The sequence below is a fragment of the Pristis pectinata genome, chromosome 28 (assembly GCF_009764475.1).
Source record: "Pristis pectinata isolate sPriPec2 chromosome 28, sPriPec2.1.pri, whole genome shotgun sequence".
NCBI classification, from domain to species: Eukaryota; Metazoa; Chordata; class Chondrichthyes; order Rhinopristiformes; family Pristidae; genus Pristis; species Pristis pectinata.
The window spans coordinates 29,823,532-29,849,153 of record NC_067432.1 but is presented as its reverse complement, the minus strand read 5'-3'; the positions used below and the strand labels follow the sequence as shown (position 1 = coordinate 29,849,153).

At 44.0% G+C, this 25,622-nt stretch overlaps 1 protein-coding gene across 1 annotated transcript in view; it reads left to right on the top strand.

The window, feature by feature from the left end:
• Window positions 1–25,065, top strand: part of LOC127583971 (protein unc-13 homolog C-like) — a 424,484-nt gene extending 399,419 nt beyond the window's left edge. Inside the window, 3 exon segments of the mRNA XM_052040443.1 lie at window positions 20,574–20,666; window positions 20,793–20,952; window positions 23,751–25,065. Coding sequence (XP_051896403.1) covers window positions 20,574–20,666; window positions 20,793–20,952; window positions 23,751–24,036 — 539 coding nt within the window. The 3' untranslated portion in view covers window positions 24,037–25,065.
• The last annotated feature ends 557 nt before the right edge of the window (window positions 25,066–25,622 follow it).

Genomic DNA, 25,622 nt, shown 5'->3' with positions numbered 1-25,622 from the left:
TCGAAGGGTTTAAGCAGCAGTTGAAATCTCCATCCATAATCAAAGTGTATTCATTTAAATTAAGAAAAAATGCAAACAGATTTGTTTAAAATTTTATTTACAGCGTGGTAACAGGCCCTTCCGGCCCAACGAGTCCGCGCCGCCCATTTTAAACCCTCAAATTGACCTACCCGTATATCTTTGAAATGTGGGAGGAAACCGGAGCACCCGGAGGAAACCCACGCAGACACGGGAGAACGCACAAACTCCTCACAGACAGTGACGGGAATCAAATCCCAATCGCTGGTGCTGTAATAACATCGCGCTAACCGCTACGCTACCGTGCCGCCTTTTATGTTTAAAAAATTCATGGTGATCTACACTGGGTGCATAAACATTAACCATAACAACTTCTTTATTATGAAGTAGACCAGTAATTAATAAAAATCTACCATTTGGGTCTGATATTGTCTCATGATGGACAAACGAAATTGAGGAGTCTATAAAAATAGAGACTCCTTTCACCTTTGCTTGTGAATTTGAACGGAACTGTTGACCCCTCCAAAATCTAAAAAAACGTTGATTATCTTTCTTCCTGATGTGAGTCTCCTGAGCGAAAATGATCTGAGCATTTAATCTTTGAAAAACTTTAAAGATCTTCTTGTGCTTAACTGGATTGTTTAAGCCATTAACATTTCATGAAATAAAATTAATAGTCTTATCCATTTTAACAGATTAAAAAACATATGGTATGTAAAGGGTTAATCTTGCTATATGCGAGTCTTACCAGCAGGAAGAAGTAAAACAAAAGTTCAAAGGGGAAGCAGATATGACGACAATTTAGAAAAATTTGTAGTTTAGTCCAGAAGGAAAAAAACCTAAAAACGGCCCCACCCCCCTCCCCCAGCAGCCCGAAAACTAGCCGGTAAGCAGCCAGAAAGCTACCCTCTAATTGAACTAACCCCAGTTCTATTGGTGGCAGTAGTCCAAGTTGAAAAATATGTAAACCACCCATGTTTAGTCTAAAGGCTAACAACATAATCAAAACAAAGATATCAAACTAACAACCATAGTTTGAAACAGAGCCAAAGGGCGTTAACAGTCGACATTTAAAAGATACAGTTTAATAGTTATTTCAAAAAGAAAGCAAAACGATCAGTCATTTTGTTAAATTCTTAATTATTATTAAAACAAAACATTAAAATAATTAAAAGAAGGAAAATAAAGGTTTAAATCTAAAAATTAATTAGATAATAAAGCAAGTAGGTAGTAAATTAAAGGAAAAACACTGCGTCTCTTCCGCATTTCTTAGCTTCTAAAATTAAAAGCTAGTTCAGAAGAAATTCTTCGGCCTCTTGGACAGATTTAAACCATTTGCGAGATTTATCAGCTAGTGTAATTCTCAACCTTGCAGGTTGATAATGCAGGATGCAGGATGATAATTGCTTTGATAGAGACGAGCCATAATTGGTTTGTAGGTCAGCCTTTCTTTCATAACTTCTGGGGTGTAATCTTCAACTATTCGAAGCTTCCTTTGTTTAAATTGAATCATTCCACGTCCACGAGCAGTACGGATCAAGAGTTCCTTGATGTTGACATAATGAAATCTCATTGTACTGGCTGAGGTTTTTGGTCCGGGGCAGGTTTGGATCTTATTGCTCTGTGAGCTCTATCAAGAATGGGCTGAACAGGAAACATTTCAGGACCAAACACATCGACCAGAAGTTTAGAAAAGAATTCTGTAGGGTTACCAGTCTCGGTGTTCTCTGGAAAATTGATGATTCTTAAATTTTTCCTCCTGCTGCGTCCTTCCAGGTCGATGATCCTCTGTTGCTTTTCCAGGTTTTGCTTGGTCGTAATTAAGGCTTTTTCAAGTGAGTGGAGTTTGGCATCTCTCTCTTTACCAGCTCGGTCGAGTTCAGCAATTAGTTGCATTTGTTTGGCATTTTCCTGGATAAGAGTATTTTGTCTGTCTTCAAGGTCCTTTAGAATGGACTTCAATTCGGCAAAGCTCCAGTCGAACTTTCTATCCAGATTAGAAATAGCTTCCAAAGTAGGTTGGTCTCCATTACCTCTACCATTAGCTGACGCTTTAGATCTGGTGTTCATTTCAACTGTTAAAAATCAAAATTAAACTTGTGCCAGTATTGTAAAAGACTTATTAAGGAGTGGTAAATAGAAGATTAAAAAGTGATTGGACCAAAGCCAAGTTATGACTTAGTCCATTGAGCACCCCCAACAGACTCCCCTGCTAGAGAAATTCCGCCTCATCTCTATCCTAAAGGATGTCTTTCTATTCTGAGGCTGTGCTCTCTGGTCCAAGATTCTCCCACTGCTGGAAACATCCTCTCCACGTCCACTCTATCCAGGCCTTTCAATGTTCAGTAGGTTTCAATGAGATCCCACCCCCCCCCCCCATCCTTCTAAACTCCAGCGAGTACAGGCCCAGAGCCATCAAATGCTTCTTATGCGTTAACCCTTTCATTCCCGGGATCATTATTGTAAACCTCTGGACCCTCTCCAATGCCAGCACATCCTTCCTTAGATATGGGGCCCAAAACTGCTCACAATACTCCAAATGTGGTCTGACCAACGCCTTATAAAGCCTCAGCATTACATCCTTGTTTTTATATCCTAGTCCTCTCGAAATGAATGCTAACATTGCATTTGCCTTCCTTACTACCAACTCAATCTGCAAGTTAACATTTAGGGAACCCTGCACTAGGACTCCCAAGTCCCTTTGCACCTCCAATTTCTGAATTCGCTTCATGTTTAAAAAACAGTCTACGCCTTTATTCCTTCTACCAAAGTGCATGACCATACACTTCCCGACGCTGTATTCCATCTGCCACTTCTTTGCCCATTCTCCCAATCTGTCCAAGTCTTTCTGCAGGCTCCCTGCTTCCTCAACACTACCTGCCCCTCCATCTATCTTTGTATCGTCCATAAACTTGAACACAAAGCCCTCAATTCCATCATCCAGATCATTAACATTTAACGCAAAAAGTAGCGGACTCAACACCGACCCCCGTGGAACACCACTACTCACTGGCAGCCAACCAGAAAAGGCCCCCTTTATTCCCACTCTTTGCCTTCTACCAGTCAGCCAATCTTCTATCCATGCTAGTACCTTTCCTGTAATACCATGGGCTCCTATCTTGTTTAGCAGCCTCATGTGTGGCACCTTGTCAAAGGCCTTCTGAAAATCCAAGTAAACAACATCCACTGACTCTGCTTTGTCTATCCTACCTGTTACTTCCTCAAAGAATTCCAACAGATTTCTCAGGCAAGATCTCCCCTTAAGGAAACCATGATGACTTCAGTCGATTTTACTTGCTTCCAAGTACCCCGAAACCTCATCCTTAATAATGGACTCTAACATCTTACCAACCACTGAAGTCAGGCTAACTGCCTTTTGCCTCCCTCCCTTCTTAAAGAGTGGAGTGACATTTGTGATTTTCCAGTCCTCTGGAACCATTCCTGAATCTAGTGATTCTTGAAAGATCACTACTGAAGCCTCCACAATCTCTTCAGCTACCTCTTTCAGAACCCTGCAGTGTAGTCCATCCGGTTCAGGTGATTTATCTACCTTCAGACCTTTCAGCTTCCCAAGCACCTTCTCCTTAGTAATAGCGACTACACTCACTTCTGCCCCCTGACTCTCTCGAATTTCTGGCATGTTGCTGGTGTCTTCCATAGTGAAGACTGATGCAAAATACTTGTTCAGTTTGTCCACCATTTCTTTGTTCCCCATTACTATCTCTGCAGCAGTCCGATGTCCACTCTTGCCTCTCTTTCATTCTTTCTATATCTGAAAAAACGTTTGGTATTCTCTTTAATATTATTGGCTAGCTTACCTTCATATTTCATTTTTTCTCCCCTTATTGCTTTCTTAGTTGCCTTCTGTTGGTTTTTGAGAGCTTCCCATTCCTCTAGCTTCCCACCAATTTTTGGAAAGATCTCCACTCTGTAGGCAGAACACCTTCACAGACCTCGTGACTGCATAGACTTTGTTTCAGCATTTCTCCGTTGTCTAGGGATTGTCCTCCTCTGTTGCCACCCCCTACCAGGCCCCACTTGTGGTGGGTCTGAAGCATCTCCTGCCTCACTGGTGCAGAGCATTTTCCTCCTTGGACCAGGACATGCATGTGCATGTCCAAGGACGTTAAAAGGGGGCCTTTTCTGGTTATATAAAAGGAAGGATGTAATGCTGAGGCTTTAATGCTGAGGATGTAAGGTGCTGGTCAGACCACATTTGGAGTATTGTGAGCAGTTTTGGGCCCCTTTTGGGAAGGACGTGCTGGCATTGGAGAAGGTTTACGACAATGATCCCGGGGATGAAAGCGTTAATGTTTGAGGAGTGTTTGATGGCTCTGGGCCTGTACCCGCTGGAGTTTAGAAGGATCAGCAGGGATCTCATTGAAACCTATCGAATACTGAAAGGCCTGGATAGAGTGGACATGGAGAGGATGTTTCTAGTAGTGGGAGAGTCCAGGACCAGGGGGCACAGCTTCAGAATAGTAGTGAATCTGTGGAATTCATTGCCACAGAGGGCTGTGGAAACCAAGTCATTGGGGATATTTAAAGCGGAGGTTGATAGGTTCTTGATAGTGAGGGCGTCAAAGGTTACAGGGAGAAGGCAGGAGAATGGGGTTGAGAGGGAAAAATAAATGAGCCATGATTGAATGGCGGAGCAGACTCAATGGGCCAAATGGCCTAATTCTGCTCCTATGTTTTATGGTTTTATAACATTGAAGTGAATGTGGACTCTGTCCTCCTCCCCTCATACCCTCTGCCTCCTCCATGGCAGCCAGAGGATCTGTTGTTTCTGTGTAGGTGTCACAGAGAATGGGTGTGCCTTTAAGGGCTGATGACCTTCTCTGACTGATGAGCGGCAAAGTGAAGGGAGCTACACAGTGAGTGAGATCCTGTCAGAAATTGCGCAGGTCACATTGTAAGCCTCACACATGCTGTTTCACACTGGATTTTAGCCAAATTCTCTCATTTTTGTGGGAGCATGATTTGACATTAGCACAAATACACAAAGATATCTCAGCACTCCATAAATAGGTGCGCTTCAACTTCTGGGCCAAAGGTTTTGGTGAATGTAACAGTGCCGTGCAAGAAGAATGAACTTTCAAATGGCATTTTTTTAATTAAAAGTAAATCCAGCAGCTGAAGCAGGTTATAACAAGCTGGAGTGTGTTTATATTGGAGCAGTTGAACATAGTGCTGGTCGAGAATATCAATAAAGGGAACTGCATTCCAGTGAAGAACTATATCACAAAAGCAAGCAGTGGGCAGCAATATTGGATGTTACACTGAACCAATGGGAATAATACAGATGTGAAACTCAAACCCTCATTTCACCTTTGAACACCTATGTAATTATCTCAAGATTTTATAAAATTGAAATGTGATCTTTAACCAATTAGATGTTGGGTCCAAAATTTGTAATTGGTGCTGCTGACTTGTGAGAAATGTCAGACTTACGTTGTGCAGATCACCTGAGGCCAACTTGCTGGAAAGTGCTGAGCCCAATCTCAGGGAGGAACCCTGCCACGGCAGAACTTTCACTCGTAAATCCCATCACAGGGTCCAATGCCCGCCCTCAGCACGGTGCAAAAACCTTGGACAGGAGGCTATGCCAAGCCACTAACATTCTGAAACATTAAAATACTTTGAAACATTATTAACATTAATCAACTATAAGAAGTTTTCATAAATATTAAGTATTAAAAATTATAGCAATAAAACATTTAGTTATATCTGGATAAATACTAAGAATTAAAAATAATCTTAAGATACAGAACAACTCCGCTTTCCAACAATTTGGAAATCCTGATGTTCAGCATCCAGTGATCAGGAGTTGTTTGCAATTTCCACTCACCAAGTCCCCAGTTCCTTCGTTCCCCATCCACTCACCGTGTCCCCAGTTCCCTTGTTTCCCCATCCACTCACCATGTCCCCAGCTCCCATCCACTCACTGGGTCCCCAGTTCCTGCATTTCCTAAGCACCTGCCAGAGCCCCAGTTCCCTCTCTCAACAGTTCAAATACAGTGCCAGTCTTGAGGCAAGGTGGAGATGGCAGACAAGTTGGGATCATATTTAAAATGAGGAGAAGCAAAGCATGGTTGCTTGGTGGTGTTGTAGGCAATACCTGGCTAGTATCAGCCTGCAGAGTGACCATTACACTGTCTGCTGTGAGCTTAAGCTCTCTTCATCATCAGTAGAGTGATCCCTGAATGTGCAGATGTTTACTCACGCTGCCACCATGTCCATGATTACTTGCACTTCCCTCCATTTTTGTTTCATAAAAACTATGAGCTTATCTTGCGTAACATTGCTTAAAGTCTCACTGACGTGTTCATCATAAAAGAGATTATGTAATGATTTACAACTTAATAGTCAAATCTATGAATTATACTAGTCACTAATTTGGAAAGTACAATCCATATGTTAAATGCATTTAAGAGTAGCAGTTAAAATAGCCATTAAATAAAATTGTAAAATGTAATGATTAATTAGCTCATTGCTGAAATTTAATGAACAAGGTGGTTGTAAAATAAATTTATGTCTGTTGGATGAAGTCAAAGGTGATGAGCTATGAAACTGCTGTGTCTAGTTAGGGACAGATGTGTTTGTGATCCCAGAGAAGAGTGACATTGAAATATGAAAGGAACCAATAGCAGTGAAAGCCAGTACCGGTGTCACAGTAGCAGACCCTGAAGATAAGGAGAATTGTAGCTGGTTCCCCAACTCTGTATTGTGATTACATTAAATAACATGGTGGAATGGAATGAAAAACAATAAGTTAGAGGAAAGAACTCTCTGCTCCTTTAAGCTATCTAACCCATATGGCAAGGTTTCACAAACTTGCTTCTGTTCTAGCTCTCTGCATTGTGAGGTGGCTGATGAAGTCATCCTGGGAACCACAGACTCTGCCATAACTGGAGCAGGAGAAGCTTGTCAGGGTGGGCAGGCAAGTGGGTGGTCACCTGGGAGGTGGTGTGTTCCTTCTGCTGTTTGTATGGGGCTTCTGCATCCTGTGACCAAGGGACTTGCTGCGACCCTGAAAGCTCCTTCTCCACTTTGAGGTTTAATGGATGAAGGGCTCCCATGAATTCGTGGAAATGTCACACTTGTGAAAGGAAGCCTCGAGAACAAACTGAATTATTTCATCTGCCCTCCAGGGAAACTCTTGCCATGATGGAGCTGGGAATAGAGTATCTGCTTTGCGAGCCTGTGTTGGTGATGTGAATGATGAGCCCTGCCCATCAAAGCCAGTTAAGCATAATTAGAAGCTGAAAGCTGCAGATGTTGGCAGGAGGTTGGTTCCCCAGTGGTTTTGGAGGATGCTGCAGGTCGATGCTAGTGTGCCTCTCCAGTGCTTTGAAGTTCATGCCATGGGCAGTCCTAGTCTCAGGAGCCAACAAGAGGACAAGGATCACTGTTCCCTTCTCACCCATGAGCTTTTGCTAGATTTGAGGTGTTGATCTTCCAGCACCATTTTACTCAGATGACCAAAGGCAGAGCTGGTGTTGTGAAAGCAACAGTGAAGTTCTGCACCACTTTCTGCCTTTGCTAAGAGGAGGCTCCTGAGAAATGGAAAGTGTCCAAGTTTTCCAGGGGCACTCATTGTGGATCTTCATTGTCTGGGCCTGTTGTTCTGCAGCAGGAACCATGTGGGAAGAGGACTACAACGAGAGGGTGTTTAGAATAAGGCCCATCCTGTTGTAACCTTCAGTGAATGAGTTAACAAAGACGTGAAGCTTGGTCACCAAACATTCACAAACACTAACATTGTCTGCGTTCTCCAGCTCAGTGATGGAAGCTGGAGTGACCTTGGTTTTGAAATGGATGTGACATTAGAAGTTATTAGCTCTTACAATATATATACCTGTGTGCAAACAAATCCATGTGATCTACTGGCTGAGGCAAAAACAGATCAAAACCCAGGCCAACTTTGCAGCAAGTAGGGAGAGTATCTGAGAAGATCTTCTCTGAGCAAAATCCTCAACCAGCCAGCCCCAACACCCTGCACCTGCCTGCCAGAACTCTGTAGAGTTGTACAAGATGATCTTTACCCAACTCCATGACTTTCTGCTGCGGTGGACGGCTGCCAAAGTCAGGCTGAGGTAGAGGACTGGCCAGATCTCAGGGCCAGATGTTTGGCAGTCCATGGGCAGGGGCCTGAGCAGAGAGTCAGAAATATCAGAGTCGGAAGACCGTGTATCTGAGCGTGCAGTGTTGGGTGGGAGCACAGAAAGCCATTTTAGGAGCCAGGAGGAAGTAGAGGCTGGGCAAATGAATGGAAGAACTCAGGAAACTAGACAAGCAAAGAGTGGATGATACTTCCCAATGATTTAGACAATTGTAGAAATTTGTTTATGAGTAAATAGAATTAGCATAATTTTGGAAATTTTCAACATTTAATGGTTATTATGTGGATTTTTTACTGCATTTTTTAATTACTGTTGGATGTGATCAATTGTGATTTGATGTAATGTTTTGAAATGGGAAATGACCCAAAAGTGACACAGAACTCTAGCAGACATTCAACCTATCCAATCTGTAATGGTGTTGAACTTCCACACAAGCATTCCTCCTTAGAAAGCTGACATTATTTGTAGGTACATTGAGGATGCATAAAATTAAAATGCTTGAAGTTTTCAATTGAGAGTTAAACTGCTTGGACATGTGCCAGCAACATAAGATGTTATGTCAATGCTCTGATGTTAATTTCATGAACATACTCATGACAAAATAAGGATTTTGCAGACATTGCTGGGGAAATTAAGGTTTGCTGACTGATTGTTGTAATATTTTGTTTCACTCAAAGTACAAAATCAGCTGTTAAAAGTTTGTGACCCTTGCTTCCATTTGTTTATGTTCTTAAATCTTGCAATGGGAAGCCATTGAGTGGCTTCAGCCAGTGGGAAAGCTTACCCTTGCATGGCAGGTTACTGAAAGTGCAAGCTGATAACTGCAAGGTGAGGGTGCAGGACATCTGGGACCCGAGCTCATTGGAGATGTAATGGTCTTACATCCATAGACACTTGGATGGAAGAACTGTGAAAGTTATAATGAGTGATCTGAGAAGACAGGGGACATTAGAGTGGCAAACAGATACAAAGAAAAAAAATTGAGAGAGACAAAAATGGAGAGATGAGAGAGAGGGAGAAGAAAAGGAACAAGAAATGTAAAAAAGAAATTAATTTGCCATGTCTCAATCTACAGTGACATTTAAAAACTCAAAGGGATAGAATTCTATGCCTGTAAGTCCATTTTTAGTGCCAGAGAGTTTGATTGGCAGTAACTGGGGTTTAGGACATTGTCATAACTCTGCCTAGTTTGCAATTGACAAGACACAGTAACCTCACATCATGCAACATACGTCAGTTGTGAACCAGATAGTGAGGTGCTGTTTTCATGAAGCCAGCAGGCGAGCAGCACAATTTGTATGGCAACTTTCAGGTATTCAGGTTTGCCTCTGCATTTGCCCATTGCCTTGTTTGCTCCTAAATAAAACTGAGGCCATCAGCCTCATTGTACTGTCTGATCCAAGGACTTTATGAAGGACTTTATCCCTTTTTACGTCATGGCAGTGCATTACAGTGCATTATTTATTGTCCAAATTAGTTGAAAAGCAGCAGAATTATAAATTCATACTTCGTGATACTGATGTCTGAATTCATGCACATTCTACTGTCAACATCCAGCAAGAGAGAAATGTTTTTTGTTTTATCACAATTGATTGCATTCCCTATAAATTTCTGCATTGGAAATTATGATGGAGGAGACAGATTATAGAAAAACTGTTATCTCACTACCAAGTGGTCAGAACCTTCAACTACTTTACATGACGCTTTACATAGAAAACTTGAATAGGAAATGTTGACATATCAATTTACAGTAAAACAATGATAATCTGCTATCCTGATTATTTAGAATTCCCAATGGTTCAGGATAGCAGATTATGTTAGGTAATGTTTGCCACTCTCACTCCCCACTCACTGGAGACCCAGTCTTCGTGCTCCCTCCCCACTCACCAGGGCCCCAGTTCCTGCACTCCCTTTCAACTTACCTGGTTCGTTGGAAAATTTACTGTCACACTGTGTAACATGTTTAAAAAAATGAACAAAAAGCGTTTTGAAGTATTGATAGAAATAGCATGAATAGTCCAGGAAATCTGTTGGCCCAGCACCGAAGTCCTGAGTCAGCTGGATTATTGGATTTTTACTGCTCAGTGATAAATATCACCATGATAACCTGGCCAAAAAGTTGTAACGATGAAAAGCAGGGATTCCAATGATGTTGTTGTTAACTAATTGTGCAGTTCTAAAACAATACGTAATGGACAAGTTGTGTGGAAGTAAGTGAAATGGTAGCTTGGATTTGACTATAAATCTGTGCTGACTCGAATCACTGACCCACCCAGGAAAAATTTATAAGGTTTGTTGCCTTCAAATTAAAGAGGGACCTAGATAAACATTTAGGTTAACCAGAGAAGGTCTTGTGGTAATTCTTGAACATTGAGACCAGTAGCAAAGTTGCTGTATTGTATGAACGGGAGAGGGGTATATTGTTCAATTAATAAGGAAATGTGAAGTTTCACAACAGCGTACTTAATAACAATTGCTCAGAGAACTGCTATCCAACCGTCAATAAAATGTTTTACTACAGAAGGGTACTTGCCACATTACACAACAGCAGTGTTAAACAGGAACTCAACAGGTCAGGCAGCATCTATGGAGGGAAATGAATAGTTGACGTTTCAGGCCGAGACCCTTCATCAGGACTCACTGACGTGTCCATCCACGGCCTCCTCTACTGCCATGCTGAGGCCAGACGCAGGTTGGAGGAACAACACCTTGTATTCTGTCTTGGTCGTCTCCAACCTGATGGCATCAACATTGATTTCTCTAACTTCCAGAACCCTTCACCTCTGTTTTCCATCCCTCCCCCCCCCCCCCCCCCCGCCCCACTTTGGTTTCCCTCATTCCTGTGGCGCCTTCACCTTTCCCCTTCCCCACCCTCACGACCTGCCCACCTCCTTCCCTTTATTCCTTCCTCCACTGTCCCCTCCGATCAGATTCTTCTTCAGCCCTTTGCCTCTTCCACATCCCCTGCCAGCTTCTCACATCATTCCCTTTTAACCCACCACTCCCCCCCCCACCCACCTACCTTCCCCTTTTCACCTGGATTCACCTATCACTTGTCAGCTTGTGTTCCTCCCCCTCCCCCTGCACTTTTATTCTGGCCTCTGCCCTCTTTCTTTCCAGTCCTGATGGAGGGTTTCGGCTGGAGGCGTTCCTGGGCAATTGCCACATTAGACCTTTTCAAGTTATTCCCTATTCACCTCTTGTAGTTAAACTGCTGACTTTAGTAGGGTTTACACCTACATCCTTAAACTGTTGTATTGTGGTTGGATTACTCTTTACTTCAGTATTTTCTGCTTGATTTATTTCAAAAGCCAGCATTTAGTTTTGTTTAGATGTTTAGTTCTGAGTACACACACAGGAAAACATCAAACTTTAATGGCTTTAACACTGCTCATCTTGCATCAGAGCGGTATGAAAACACTTTGCACTAACTCAAGATGTGCATTTTAACTGTCTGATAAATAATGCAGAATCACCCTGGTGTTGGTGGAAATGCTGTTCACAAGAGTCATGCATTCTTACAACTACATCTCTAGAGCCACAAGGCTTCATAAAAAATGACTGGTTATCAATAAAACTTCCTACAGGAGAGGTGTAGATTTCTGCTACACTTGTGGGCCTTCTTAATCATATTAAACACACTACTAAATCTTAGATCTTCTTGGGATTCCCAAATCCTTTGAAACTGTCAGGAGACCAATAACTCTTATGCAGATTCAATTTCTGTAGGAAGACCACTGTGACATTTCTTCAGGGGATCAACTTCTTTCAAAACAAGAGTATTAATTTCATTGCCTACGGTTCTAGTTATGTTGTATCTAGGCCATCGCCAGGTTATCAACACCCACCTCATGGACATATCATTGAGCTCCCATAATATTATTAAACTCAAAAGTCCGACGCATGTACATATGTTCATTCCTACGAATGACAGAACTAGTTTTCTCTCTCTCTCTCTACTTGTTCTTTCTTATCAGTTTTATGATGCTATTCTTTACAACACTGTGGAGCTACGATTACCACATCGAGTGATTTTTGTGTATTTTCCAACTTATGGACAAAATCAACTTATGGTCATCTGTAGAAATGGAACCAGGAATGGCTGGTAATATCTGCTTATACAGAGAATAGGCATCAGGAAAACCATACACTATTACCAGCTCATTCACCATGTACAAAGCCCATTCCTGGAGTATTTCAGCCACTATTACCAAGATGCACAAGATGCTTGTCTCTTACTCACCGAGTCAATACAGTCCACATATATTACATTCGTTGAACTTCTGAAAGCTTCCTACTCCAAATTCAGCATCCTTAATATCGAACCAGAATTCATTGTTCGCCAGGGTGTCTGTCACTGCCTGCTGTTGGTTAGACTCAACCCACATTTGACATCCAGAGAAGTATTTACGCACACCATTGCTGGAAGAACCCATGGATGTGGGACCTGACTAAACAACACAACAAACCAACACAGTTAGATTTAAGGATCGGGAAATAAATCCAGGGGGTTCTGAGAAGGTGACGGATGTAAAGAGCATGTTCCACTGCCAACTCCTTGCAGAATGAGTAATAAAGAAAGGGAAAGAAAGACCAATTTAAGAGTAAAATACAAAATTACCAAAAAAATGTTTGACATGTTTAAAATGACCCCAAAATTCAAAAATCCCGAAGAAATAATACCTTACGCTTGTAATATTTAATATTTAATGCAAGAGGTTCAATGGCACTAATTAATGTTTATCCCATTGTTAAAAGAACACTTATGCTGCTAATTAGTACTCCTAACTATCTGCATTGGGTTCAGTTTGTACCTGCAGGCAAGTACAGATATTTATGTGATTACATGTGAATCAGCAGTGAGGCAGACTGCAAAAAGACATTTAAACAAACCAATAACAGAGGACTGAAGACTGCATAGCACGTGCTTCAATTTTAACCCTCCTTGGCAGTGCTTGAATCGTGCTTGGCAAAAGTTAAAATTGTTTACAGGCTCCAGTTGCTAGAGAAAATATCCAAGACTTGTTTGCTAAATTCAAAGAACCAGCAGGGAATATGTTCTGTGACATCTGTGCTTTTCACAGTCTTATCTAACGGGACTTTTGATGTCACCCACAGCAAAATCCCCAGCATATTGGTTCTGAGAGATGAAGGGAACGGACGTCCCTTTTCACATGTGAAGGTTGTGCTACTATTTCCAAGAGTGAGCTTGCCGGTTGGTAGCTGGTAACTTCTGCCTACAGGAAACAGGGCAGAAATTTGTTCTCTTAGAATTTTAACTGTTTTCTGGGAAACTCAGCCCTATCCTAGGGGTGCGGGCTCATTGTGGTGGCAGATCTGCAACTCTCAGTCAGACAGAGAGCTTGTAGTTCAGTTGGGAACCACCCATTTGGTCGGGTGTATGGGGGGGGGTGGAGGGTGTGGGAGCTGTGAAGGTTGGTCAAGGGTGTAGCTGTGTCAGGAGCTGTGATTGTCGGTTGGGGTGTAGTTAACAGGAGCAGTGATTGTTGGTCAGGGTGTAGTTATGTCAGGACCTGTGATTGTCAGTTGGGGTGTAGTTGTGTCAGGAGCTGTAATTGTTGGTCAGGGTGTAGTTGTGTCAGGAGCTATGATTGTCGGTTGGGGTGTAGTTGTGTCAGGAGCTGTGATTGTCGGTTGGGGTGTAGTTGTATCATGAGCTGTAATTGTTAGTCAGGGTGTAGTTATGTCAAAAGCTGTGATTGTTGGTTGGGGTGGTTGGGGTGTAGTTGTGTCAGGAGCTGTGATTGTTGGTTGGGGTGGTTGGGGTGTAGTTGTGTCAGGAGCTGTGATTGTTGATTGGGGTGTAGTTGAGTAGTGGTCTCTGATAATTGGTAGGGATAGAGGGGTAGTGGTTGAGTTGTGGTGGGGGCAGCTGTAATGGTTGGTGGGCTGTAGTTGTGGCAGGAGTAGCTGTGCTCATTGTTTCAGTGATTTGTTTCCCCACTGAGGTAACCGCAGCCTACAGTCAAAGGATGGTTCCCACAGCTCTGTGCAGAAATGAAGACAATTCATGTGAGAGGGAGTGGTGTGTCTAACGTTGCTGGTCACGCTGTGGGCAGATGTTCCCAACACTGGTGCTCTTTTATAGAGTCGACGTGCTGGTCAGGAGAGAGGACACAAACAGGACCCAGGGTAACATCTGCGCTCAATGACTTTCCCATAAGGCACAAAGTGGAATCTGCAGGATTTCACATCCGACTGTGTTATTCAGGAAGACCTTTCATTGCATCTGTGTCTGACAGTCGGCTTTTATGATTTTATTTTCAGCTATAATTTGTTCATTTTATAGTTTTGTGTTTATTCAGTGATTGACCTGAAATCACAAACTGCCTTTATGGCTTTTAAAATCAAGCACGGTGCGTCAGGTGTGCTGGTAAGAAGACAATAAACCTTCATCAGTTCCACCAACTGCAATGAGATCCTGAGATCCCACCACCAACCACATCTTCTCCTCCCCACTACTTTCTGCCTTCCATAGGGACCACTCCCTCTGTGACTCCCTGGTCTGCTCATCCCTCCCCGCCCACCCAACCCTGACCCCTGGCACTTTCCCTTGTAACCACAGGAGGTGAAACACTTGTCCTGACACGTCCTCCCTCACCACCATCCAGGGACCTAAGCAGCCCTTCCAGGTGAGGCAGAGATTCACGTGCACCTCCTCCATCCTTGTCTACTGCATTTGGTGCTCCCGATGTGGCCTCCCCTACATTGGTGAAACCAAGTGCAGATGAGACAGTCGTTTCACAGAACACCTGTTCCCTGTCCACAGTGAGCATCCCAAGCTCCCAGTTAGACACCATTTCAATTCCCATTCCCACACCAACCTGTCCATCCTCGGCCTTCTCCACTGCCAAGGTGAGGCCCAATGCAAATTGAAGAAACAACACCTCATATGCTGTCTGGGCAGTCTACAGCCCAGTGGTGTGAAGACTGAATTTTCCAATTTCAGGTAACCACACCTCTAGTTCTCCCCACCACCTGTCCACCTCCTCCCCACTCTCTCTCTCTCTCCCCCTATCCTCATCCAGTCCCCTATTTTTTTGTCCCCATTCCCACTCCCCCAACCCCCATCACCCATTTTGCCCCCCTCCTCCTCCTGGTTCCATCCACGCATTTCACCCACTGACTCTCCCACCCTCACAATCTGGTTCTGGTTCCACCTGCCATACACCTCTCCCCTAATGGTCCCCACTCTCACCTCCCTTACCTCACATTCTAGCACTAGTAGCCTTTGTGTTGCTGCTTAGCACCCTCCTACCTGTCTCCACCTTTACCTCCACCCCCCACTCCATCTTCCTCTTTGTTTTGTGTCAGCCTTCACTATCATCCACCCGTCTCCCTCCCCCTCCCTGTTCCCCTCCCCACTTGGCTCGTTTTGCCCATCATCCACCCACCCCCACTCAGTCCACCAATCACCTTGGGCCCCTATTCACCACTCCCCTTCTCCTCTTTATACTGGCTCTTTCTCCTCTCCACTGTCAGTCCTGAAGCAGGGTTTCAACCCAAAACGTCAACAGTTCCTTTCCGCCCACAGCCGCTGCTCAACCTGCTGAGTTGCTCCAGCAGATTGTTTGTTTCTCCAGATTCCGACGTCTGCAGTCTCCTGTGTCTCCAATAAATGTAGCAATGGAAACAATTACATAAACATCTGTTGAGGTTCATAAGTCTTCTGTTCTTTTCCGCTGAACTCACAGGGTTCTATAGCTGAAAGTGAATATGAAGAGATCTGGGGAAACAAAGCTGTGACAAAGCAAGGAAAGTTGCAGAAGGAAATTAGCTCAGTTGATCACCAGTGTTTCCTCCGAAGCCATGGGGATGACAAACTCCTTCGGGGCAAGGCCTGTGAGCTCATCAGGGGTAAACTCTCCTGCCTGGCCCAACACAAGTGTCAGCTTCTCGAAGATCCTTGGTGACCAAGTCCACCTCCATGTGACGCTTTGTAATGAACTGAAAAGGCACCAAAAATATGAGTGGAAGTGTGAGAATCTGCTTTCTACATAATAGTAAAGAGCATGAAGTTAACTGTCCTTCTGTGGTTTTCAGCACCTCAGAAGAATTATGGAACTGAGCATTTTTCATTAAGGAGAAATTGAAATATTTCTGCTGTTGTCGAGTGAGTTTGTATCAGTTGCCACTTCAGTGTAGCAGCATGAGATTCTACATCCCCTGAGTCTCTCAACTCCTGCAGTTACATCTGGGTTGTCAATTCATTCACAAAATCACATCAAGTTCTATTAGACATCATTGCTTAAAGATCGGTCTTTAGTCCTGTCCCCTTGGGCTGTAATCAGAGGAAGGAGAGGAATCCATGAGAACTGATTAAAACTTCAGCTGTTGTGATGCACAATATAGGAGTTGAAGATGGATAAATGCAGGGTGGTGATCACAGAGCCAGCTCTCTGACCACTTCACACAGCGCTGGGCCTGGCTTTGACAGGTGCTGGAAAACTGCCTGAATACGTTAACACTTCAGTATCTCTTTAACAAATCCTCCCTCCCCCCAACAGCACCAGTCTGTTTGCAGCCAGCCCAAAACAGACACGCCAGGTCACAAGGCACTGATCTTATCACAAAAGGAGAGTGTTTTAAGACTGCTAAGTGTGCTTCAAGGCCATTTTTAAAACCTTTCATTTTGTTCCTTTAGTCTTGGGCTTGCTGCTAAATGACCAGTGGGTTCAGTGGCGGTGCCCAGGAGACTGGCAGACACATTCACAGGTTGAGATGAAGAAGTACCGTGGTGAACACTGATTCACGAGGGAGGCCGCAAGTGAACACTTCCACACACCTTCTCCAGTCAGACTCATTCATAGATGCAGAAATACCTGTGGTGTGAAGGTCATAGCCGCCCTTAAATTCTTTGCGTCCAGAACGTTTGAAGTGGCCATATTACTCATCCCAAATGCTCAAGCAGGTGACAGATTGGTTATTTGCTTGAGTGAGTAATTTCCCGTTGTTGCCTGTAGTTGATTGGTTACAGCGTGACGGGGTTGTGCAAATTCCCAAATTCCCAAATTCCCAAATGCCCGGGACGATGAAGCTCTGTTTGGCACATGACCAAGCCTCTCCTCAACCAGACAGTTGAAACATTTGAGGTTGTATAGAGGAGGATCCACAATCTAAAAACGTTCACAGAACATTCTGATTCAACTTAGGTCAGGTGTGCTGTCTGAGTATGGAAAGGACGATTAGCGCTTCACTGTAGCTAATCTCTGCAATATCAACCCCAAGGGTGAAAGGTCAGAGGTGGAAGGGGTGGTGGTTGGGTGGGATTGGTGGGTTGTGAGGAGTTTCACGCCATTGCAATACAAAGCCAGAATGTCACTGGGTTTATATCCTTTTGGCATTTTTATGAAGCATAAAGTGCTTTGCAACAAAGTAAAAGGGCATCATAAAAGTACTTTGTCTTTTTTGAGTATTCAAAATCAATAGATTGTCAAGTGTTTTACGAACATTCGGAGTATATTCGTAGGCTTGGTTCTACAATTAATTCAATTGAATATAAGTAAATATTACCAGATATTCTCAGGAAGTATTGGCATGTAGAAAGGAGCTCTACTGTAAAACATTATTCCAGAAGCATTGTGTCAGCTGTCAGTCAGAAGTACTCTAAGCCTATCGGGCACTTACAATACATAAAAAGGCTCAACTGTGCAACTGTACAAGGTGTTGCTCAGTGCTCTTACAACAGCAGTGAACCCTCAGAGCTTATCCAGGGAAAGAATGTGCAAGTGTTTGTGTAGAGCATGTCTTTACAATGCTGCAGTATTTCTGTTACAAAGAAACACATTACTTCAGTTAACAAACGGAGTATGAATAAGGAGAGGCAGCTCTGTATTTGATGAAGCTTTACATTTGGCCAAGTGGTCTGAGTTCATCTTGAGATGTCATCCATCGCCCCTTCCAGCTTTCTATCAACAGGAATATACTTTAAGCCAATAAAAAGTTTTAGATCACCTCTTAAAATAAAACATTTTAGAGTTGTAACCAGTGAGCAGGGCTCTGCCTCTGGCTGATCAGGGGGAGAGCCAGTTCACCTACACAGAGAATGTTACATCTGCAAAGGGGCAGCAGATCACGCTCAATGACATACGCACGTAAATGAATAGAGAAGGCTACTGATACATTCATTCACAAATTTATTTTCATGAAGGATTATGGGAAAAGTCCATATTGTTTGGAGGTGTGTAGAATTCACGCACAAATTCAAACTGAACATTTCCCTACATACCCTTCGGTGGTGTTGTGGATAGTGTGGAGGGCTGTGGAAGCTTACAGAGGGATATTGACAGGATGCAGAGCTGGGCTGACAAGTGGCAGATGGAGTTCAATCCAGAGAAGTGTGAGATGGTACACTTTGGAAGGACAAACTCCAAGGCGGAGTACAAGGTAAATGGCAGGATTCTGGGCAGTGTGGAGGAGCAGAGGGATCTGGGGGTTCATATCCACAGATCACTGAAAGTTGCCTTACAGGTAGATAGGGTAGTTAAGAAAGCTTATGGGATGTTAGCTTTCATAAGTCGTGGGATCGAGTTTAAGAGCCGTGAAGTAATGATGCAGCTTTACAAAACTCTGGTTAGACCACACTTGGAATACTGTGTCCAGTTTTGGTTGCCTCATTATAGGAAGGATGTGGAAGCGTTGGAAAGGGTGCAGTGGAGATTTACCAGGATGCTGCCTGGATTAGAGAGTATGAACTATGAGGAGAGACTAAAGGAGCCGGGGCTTTACTCACTGGAGAGAAGGAGGACGAGGGGAGACATGATAGAGGTATACAAGATATTAAGAAGAATAGATAGAGTGGACAGCCAGCGCCTCTTCCCCAGGGCACCAATGCTCAAAACAACAGGACTTGGCTTTAAGGTAATGGGTGGGAAGTTCAAGGGTGATGTCAGAGGGAGGTTTTTCACCCAGAGAGTGGTTGGTGCATGGAATGCGCTGCCTGGGGTGGTGGTGGAGGCTGATACGTTGGTCAAGTTCAAGAGCTTGTTAGATAAGCATATGGAGGAATTTAAGATAGAGGGATATGTGGGAGGAAGGGGTTAGATAGTCTTAGGTGTGGTTTGAAGGTCGGCACAACATGGTGGGCCGAAGGGCCTGTATTGTGCTGTATTCTATGGTTCTGTACGTGAGCAGGATGGTTGCATAACTTAGAATGGTTAGATTCATTAAAATTGTATTTCTAAAATGAGGCTGGAAAATATTGGAACTTTTTTTTATAAAGTGCAGTCATTTTCTTTATTTTGTGTCTTTCTTGTGTTCAGAATATTTTACCGTTATTTTACTGCCCAGGTGTGATGGTCATTCTGAAGACAAATTTATCCACCAAATTTCAGACAGCAAGATCCCAGCACCAGCAAGATGATCAGACAACATGGTGACTTGCTGATAGCAGTTAAAGGGGACTTGCTGGACAGCACTGCCAAAATCTTACTGCCAGTGAATTCAGACTGCCACCGCCAGCTCATTCCCTGGCCTCTCAATATCCCTTGTGAAAACTGCTGACTCCCATTGCGACTCCTTTCTTTTCTCCGTTTCAATCATTTTTGTGTTACAATTTACAAACTCCTTGGGTTTCTCCAGTGATCTCCCAGATGGTATTTTGTCAAAGGTTTTCCTAAAGTCTACGTAAGGTCCTCAATGGACAGCATTTCCTCTATCTATCCTGCCTGTTATCTCTAGAAAGATTTGTACAAGTTTTATCATAGACAGTCACCCCTTTTGAAATTTATGCTGCTACCTCTGTTTTGAAGTATCTGAAATTTTCATGAGGTGAATTGTAAACTATAATCATCAAGATTAGCTGCATCTCCCTGTTGAAGAATGAATTGTCCATTCTCCAGTCCCCCAGTGCGTGCGGATGCGCGCGCACGCGTGCACGCACGCACTCTCACACACACACACACACACACACACACACACACACACACACACACACACACACACACACACACACACACACACACAGACCTTTAACTAAAATGAGCAATGGCTCTGTAGTTTTCTTCTTGACTGCTTGACGATATCTTTTCAAACCCTTGTGCTCTGCCTTCCCTTACCCAACTTGTCCAATCTTTAGCATTCGTTTTCCTTTATAATATCACTCAGTAAACACACAACAATGATGTCTCATTTCAGATGTTATGCTCAAACCCATAATTCACCTTAAAACCCTAACCTGTTGTTCAGGTGAAGCACTAGCACTAAACCAAGCGGAGACTGCAGGCCCTGTGCTGTTGACTGTGGTTTGTAGGATGGAACAAAGACTCACAGTTTGGCAAAATATTGATTTATAAATTAGATGAATTGTTTCTTTATATCTGAGTCTTAGAAATTTTCCTGCTTAGATATACAGATGATAGTTCAGTTTTCCCTAACTTTGTTCATCTTGTTTACTGTGCAACTTTTCAGCTCAATCTACAAACGGCTCAGTGGGAGAAGTGTCAATTCATGTAGACCTCTTCACTCACCCTGGTACTGGAGAACATAAAGTTACAATTAAAAGTAAGTGTCCCAACCAATGTAGCCCCTAATGAACCGTGCATTTGTATAACATGTGACGGCCCCTTTGGACCAAACCAAGCATTGTGACAATTTGAAGCCCATCAGAGTTTTGATCTTTCCTTTCAGTTGTTGCTGTCAATGAGCTGATCTGGCATACAACGGCCATGTTCCGACCGTTTGTAGAAGTTCACGTGATTGGACCAAATCTCAGCGACAGGAAAAGAAAATTTGCCACAAAGACAAAAAACAACGTTTGGTCACCGAAATACAACGAGACATTTCACTTGTAAGTGTCCTTACATAGCCTGTCTATTTGTTATATTTCCTTATATGTTCATTTTAAATTAAACTGTTGCCAAAGTGTATCGGTTTGCAAAGATAATACAATCCAGTAAATAAAACGGATTATTTAGATAAATATTAAGCCCTAAATCAAATCTACTGACTGAAACCCCAAACCCTTTAGTTTTGAATGTTTACATTCAAATCCAGTCCCAGCCAGTGTCCAACTTCCCGTTACTCCGTGACCATGTGATAGACTCGAAGACTGAGCTCTTAACTGTGAGCCATCAAGATGTCTGATTTGGAAAAATTAAATGTCATCTTGTTTCAGTCATGTTTTGATACGTTAAGGCTCATTATCGAAGCTGGGTGGCAAAAGCTAATTCATGTCTGATTTGTAATGTAACCAACCTGAGAGTGTGTGGGCTCAGTCCAACTCTAGATGCAGGGAATGTGTAGGGAATAAAGTGGGATTATGTAGGATTAGTGCAAAGGAGTGCCTGATGGTCAGTGTGGACTCGGTGGGATGAGGGGTTTAGTTTTGTGCTCTGTGACTTGGCCCAGGGCTACTCTCTCCTGTGGTCCCAGTCACAGACTTACCATATACTTCGAGTCTTGGTTGAGGAAGGACACGTGGCTGCAGTAGTGAGTCCTGGTTCTCTCACTTTCTCTCACTGAATCTCACTTCCTACAAATCAAAGCCATGGGCCCCCGCATAGGCGCCAGCTATGCCTGTCTGTTTGTGGCTACATGGAACAGTCCCTGTTCCAAACCTCTCCAGTACCACTCCCCAACTCTTTCTCCGTGACATTGATGACTGCATTGGTGCTACTTCCTGCACCCATGCAGAGCTCATCAATTTTATCACCTTCACCACCAACTTCCACCCTGAACTCAAATTCATGTAGATTATTTCTAAAACTTCTCTCCCTCTCTGTCTCCATCTCAGGAGACCAACTATCCACTGACGTTTACTACAAACCCACCGACTCCCACAGCTACTTAGACCGCACCCCTTCCCACCCTGTCCCTTGTAAGGATGCCATTCCTTTCTCGCAATTTCTCCATCTCCACCACATCTGCTCTCAAGATGAGGCCTTCCCTTCCAGGACATCTGAAGTATCGTCCTTTTTCAGAAAGCATGGCTTCCTTTCTGCTGTGATTGAGGGAGACTGATCTCTGTTTCTCATACTTCTGCTCTCACCCTGCCTCCCTCTAGACAGAACAGGGATGGAGTTCCCCTGGTCGTCACCTTCCACCCTCTGAGCCTCCGCATCCAGCGCATCATCCTTCGCCGTTTCCGCCAGCCGCAACGAGATCCCACCACCAGCAACATCCTCTCCTCCCCACCCCTTTCCGCCTTCCACAGGCACCACTCCTTCCATGACTCCCTGGTCCACTCATCCCTCCCCACCCACCCCTCCCTCACCCCGGCACTTTGCACTTGCCCTCGCAGTAGATGTAACATCTGCCCCTTCACCTCCTCCTTCACCACCATCCCAGGACCTAAGCAGCCCTTCCAGGTGAGGCAAAGGTTCACGTGCACCTCCTCCATCCTTGTCTACTGCACCCAGTGCTCCTGATGTGGCCTCCCCTACATCGGTGAGACCAAGCACAGACTGGGTGACCGTTTCACAGAACACCTACGCTCTGTCCACAATGGCCTTCCTGAGCTCCCAGTTACAGACCATTCCAGCTCCCCTTCCTTCCCATTCTCACCCTGACCTGTCCATCCTTGGCCCTTCTGGACAGCCAGGATGAAGCCCAACACAGACTGGAAGAACAGCACCTGATGTTCTGCCTGGGAGTCCACAGCCCAATGGCATTATTGTTGAGTTTTCCAATTTTAGGTAACCCACCCCTTTTCCCTTTCCTTCCCCCCTTCACCCCTTCCCCCCACCCCAGCCCCTCCCCCACCTATCTTTGTCCCCTTCCCCCTCCTGGCTCCATGCACCCACCGCACACAGGATCCCCCCCCCCACCCCCAATCTGGTTCCAACTGCTGTTCACCTCTCCCCTAACAGTTCCCATTCTCACGTCCTTATCTGAATCCAGCTCTGGCCCTTTCCGTTCCTGCTTATCTCCCTCCAGTGACCCTTTGGAGCAACGTCCCTGGCAGAAGTGAATCTCCAGCCCACCGTGTCTCTGGGGTGGAGGGGAAGGGAGAGCTACAGAGACCTGTGTTGGAGTATTCTCAGCAACCCCTGATGTGTCACTGAGAACTGAGACCAAGCCGTGAGCTGCAGAGGGACGAGCTGCAGTGCACGTCTGGTGTGGGGAAGTAGGACACAAAGGGGTCGGTGGCTGTTGTGCCAGAGTTAAACAGGATTGTTCACAGATCTGATAGAACCCAGTCTTGCACATGTAATGCTGCACAAAACACACTTTATTGCTAAGTTACAACAAGTGATACTTACCTCGGGAGCATGCCTGAGCCCGCTTAACTGCAGCGCCCTGTTCCAATTGGTCCACAGTGTCAGTCGCAACTCAACCTGTGGTGAGCCCAAATCCAAGAGACCTCACCACCGGTGTGCTCACTCTGTTGTCCCCTAGTTTATTCTCTCCGCCCCGACCTGGGTCCGTCCTTTGTCCAGTTCGACCCATAATGTGACCATTGCCTCGAGCACTGCAGGCTCGTGTCTGCAGAGACAGTACCTCGGTTACCGAGCACCCGAGTTACCCTCCCCTGCGCACACACACATTTGATCCCAGCAACTGCTCCTTGTGCTCTCTGGCCGACATTTCGGGATTTTTACTTCAGTGGGGAAGATCGCCAGACTAAATATTTATTTACATATGCAGCATTCTGAGTAACGAGAGTGGCCCAGAGTCCTACGAGCTACATGTGACCGTGAAAGATTACTGCTTTGCCAGAGAAGACCGGATTATTGGAATGACAGTCATCCAGTTAAAGGACATCGTAGAGAAAGGGAGCTGTGCATCGTGGTACACTCTCATCAAGAACATTAACATGGATGAAACCGGCCTGACAATTCTCAGAATACTCTCACAGAGGACCAATGACGAAGTGGCCAAAGAATTTGTACGCCTCAAATCAGACACCAGGTCTACTGAAGAAACCACATAAGAAGCAGAAGAGAGAAACTGCAGGGCAGCAGAAGTTATCTTTAGTGCATGTCTGTTTTCAATGTGTGGGTATGTTTATCTGAATATGTGCAGGTGTGTGCAGAAAATTACAAAGTACTTCAGGCCACAGTTCCAGTGATGAGATGGGGCGGATGTTATCTCAGTCTCTCAGACAGTTAATTGTTCTGATAAAGTGCCAAATCAAGATTACCCAAGGGAATTTTCTCCTGGTATTTTGGGTTTTTTTCAATTTGCTAAATGATTAAATTCTAACACTGACTTGCTGTTCTGTGGTTTCTAACACTAAGTATTGGTCCTTCATTTGTGACAGGCATTGTCTCTCTACTTCTGCGATGTTGGGCTGTGTCTATCCAGAGCATGTTAATGTATCTCAGCTAAGTTACATCCTAAAGTTTACTAGTATACATTACATTTTTGTAAATTGCATTTTTTCTCCCCGCACTTCGACATTTATATTGAAGTAACTTTACGACATCCATATTGCTTCTAATTTTCACTCTTAGTTTCCCAAATTGCATACTACCGGTCCTGACAAAGGGAGCAAGACAATTAGTGTCAGCTTTGCTTATTTTCTTTTTCTGACACATCACTGTGAAGATGATACTTAGCTGACATTGTAACCGATTTTATTAAAGAGAAACCAGTTCATAAACAAACTGGCATTGTTAATTTCCAAAAGTTGCCAAAGGGATCCAAGGCCTAGTCAGTACTTTTTATGCCACATTAAAGGGGCCACATATGTTTACAAAGCAACGGGCTGTTTTGGTGATTTGAATAGAAAAATTACTATGTTTCTGATAAATAGTGAAGCTGTTACTATTTTCAATGATGCAGTTGCAAATGTTGCTTTATAAAACAGTAATATTGTTCCTGCTGTAACCCCCATTGTTTCAACATTTTCAACAACTGGTAATTATGCAACATCCTTATGTATTGCACTGATGTTGAAATGAGTGTCATGTAAATATATTTAGTGAACAATTGTACAATAAAGCATTGGAAAATTCCAGTCTTGCATTACAACAATATTTGGTTGGTGCAAAACTTGTTCAACGTTCAATGTTGCAATGGTACAGGGTGCTGGTGAGCCCTCACCTGGAACACTGTGTACAGTTTTGGTCCCATCCCCTTAAACAAAGGAGTAACACTGGAATCAATACAAACAGGATCCACAGGGTAACTCCTGGCATGTGAGGGTTGTCCTACCAGGAGAGATTGAGGCTGTCTTCATGCAGGCAGAAGAATGACGGGTGACCTTATTCAAACATACAAGGTCCTAAGGGGGGTTTGACAGGGTCGATGTTGGGATGTTTTCACTAGTGGGACAGTCTCAAGAAGGGGACATAATGACAGGATAAGGGGCTGGTCACACTGAGGTAGGTAGAAAGTTCCTCTGTCAGAGGGTGGTGAATCTCTGGAACTCCCTGCCCCGGCAGGGGTTGGAAGCTGGATCATTGGAAGTATTTGAGGTGGGTGAATATTTGATCGATTGATGAATAGAAGGGTGTGGAGAACAGGCACAGAAGAGGAACTGAGGCCATGATCACGTTTAATGGTGGGGCAGGG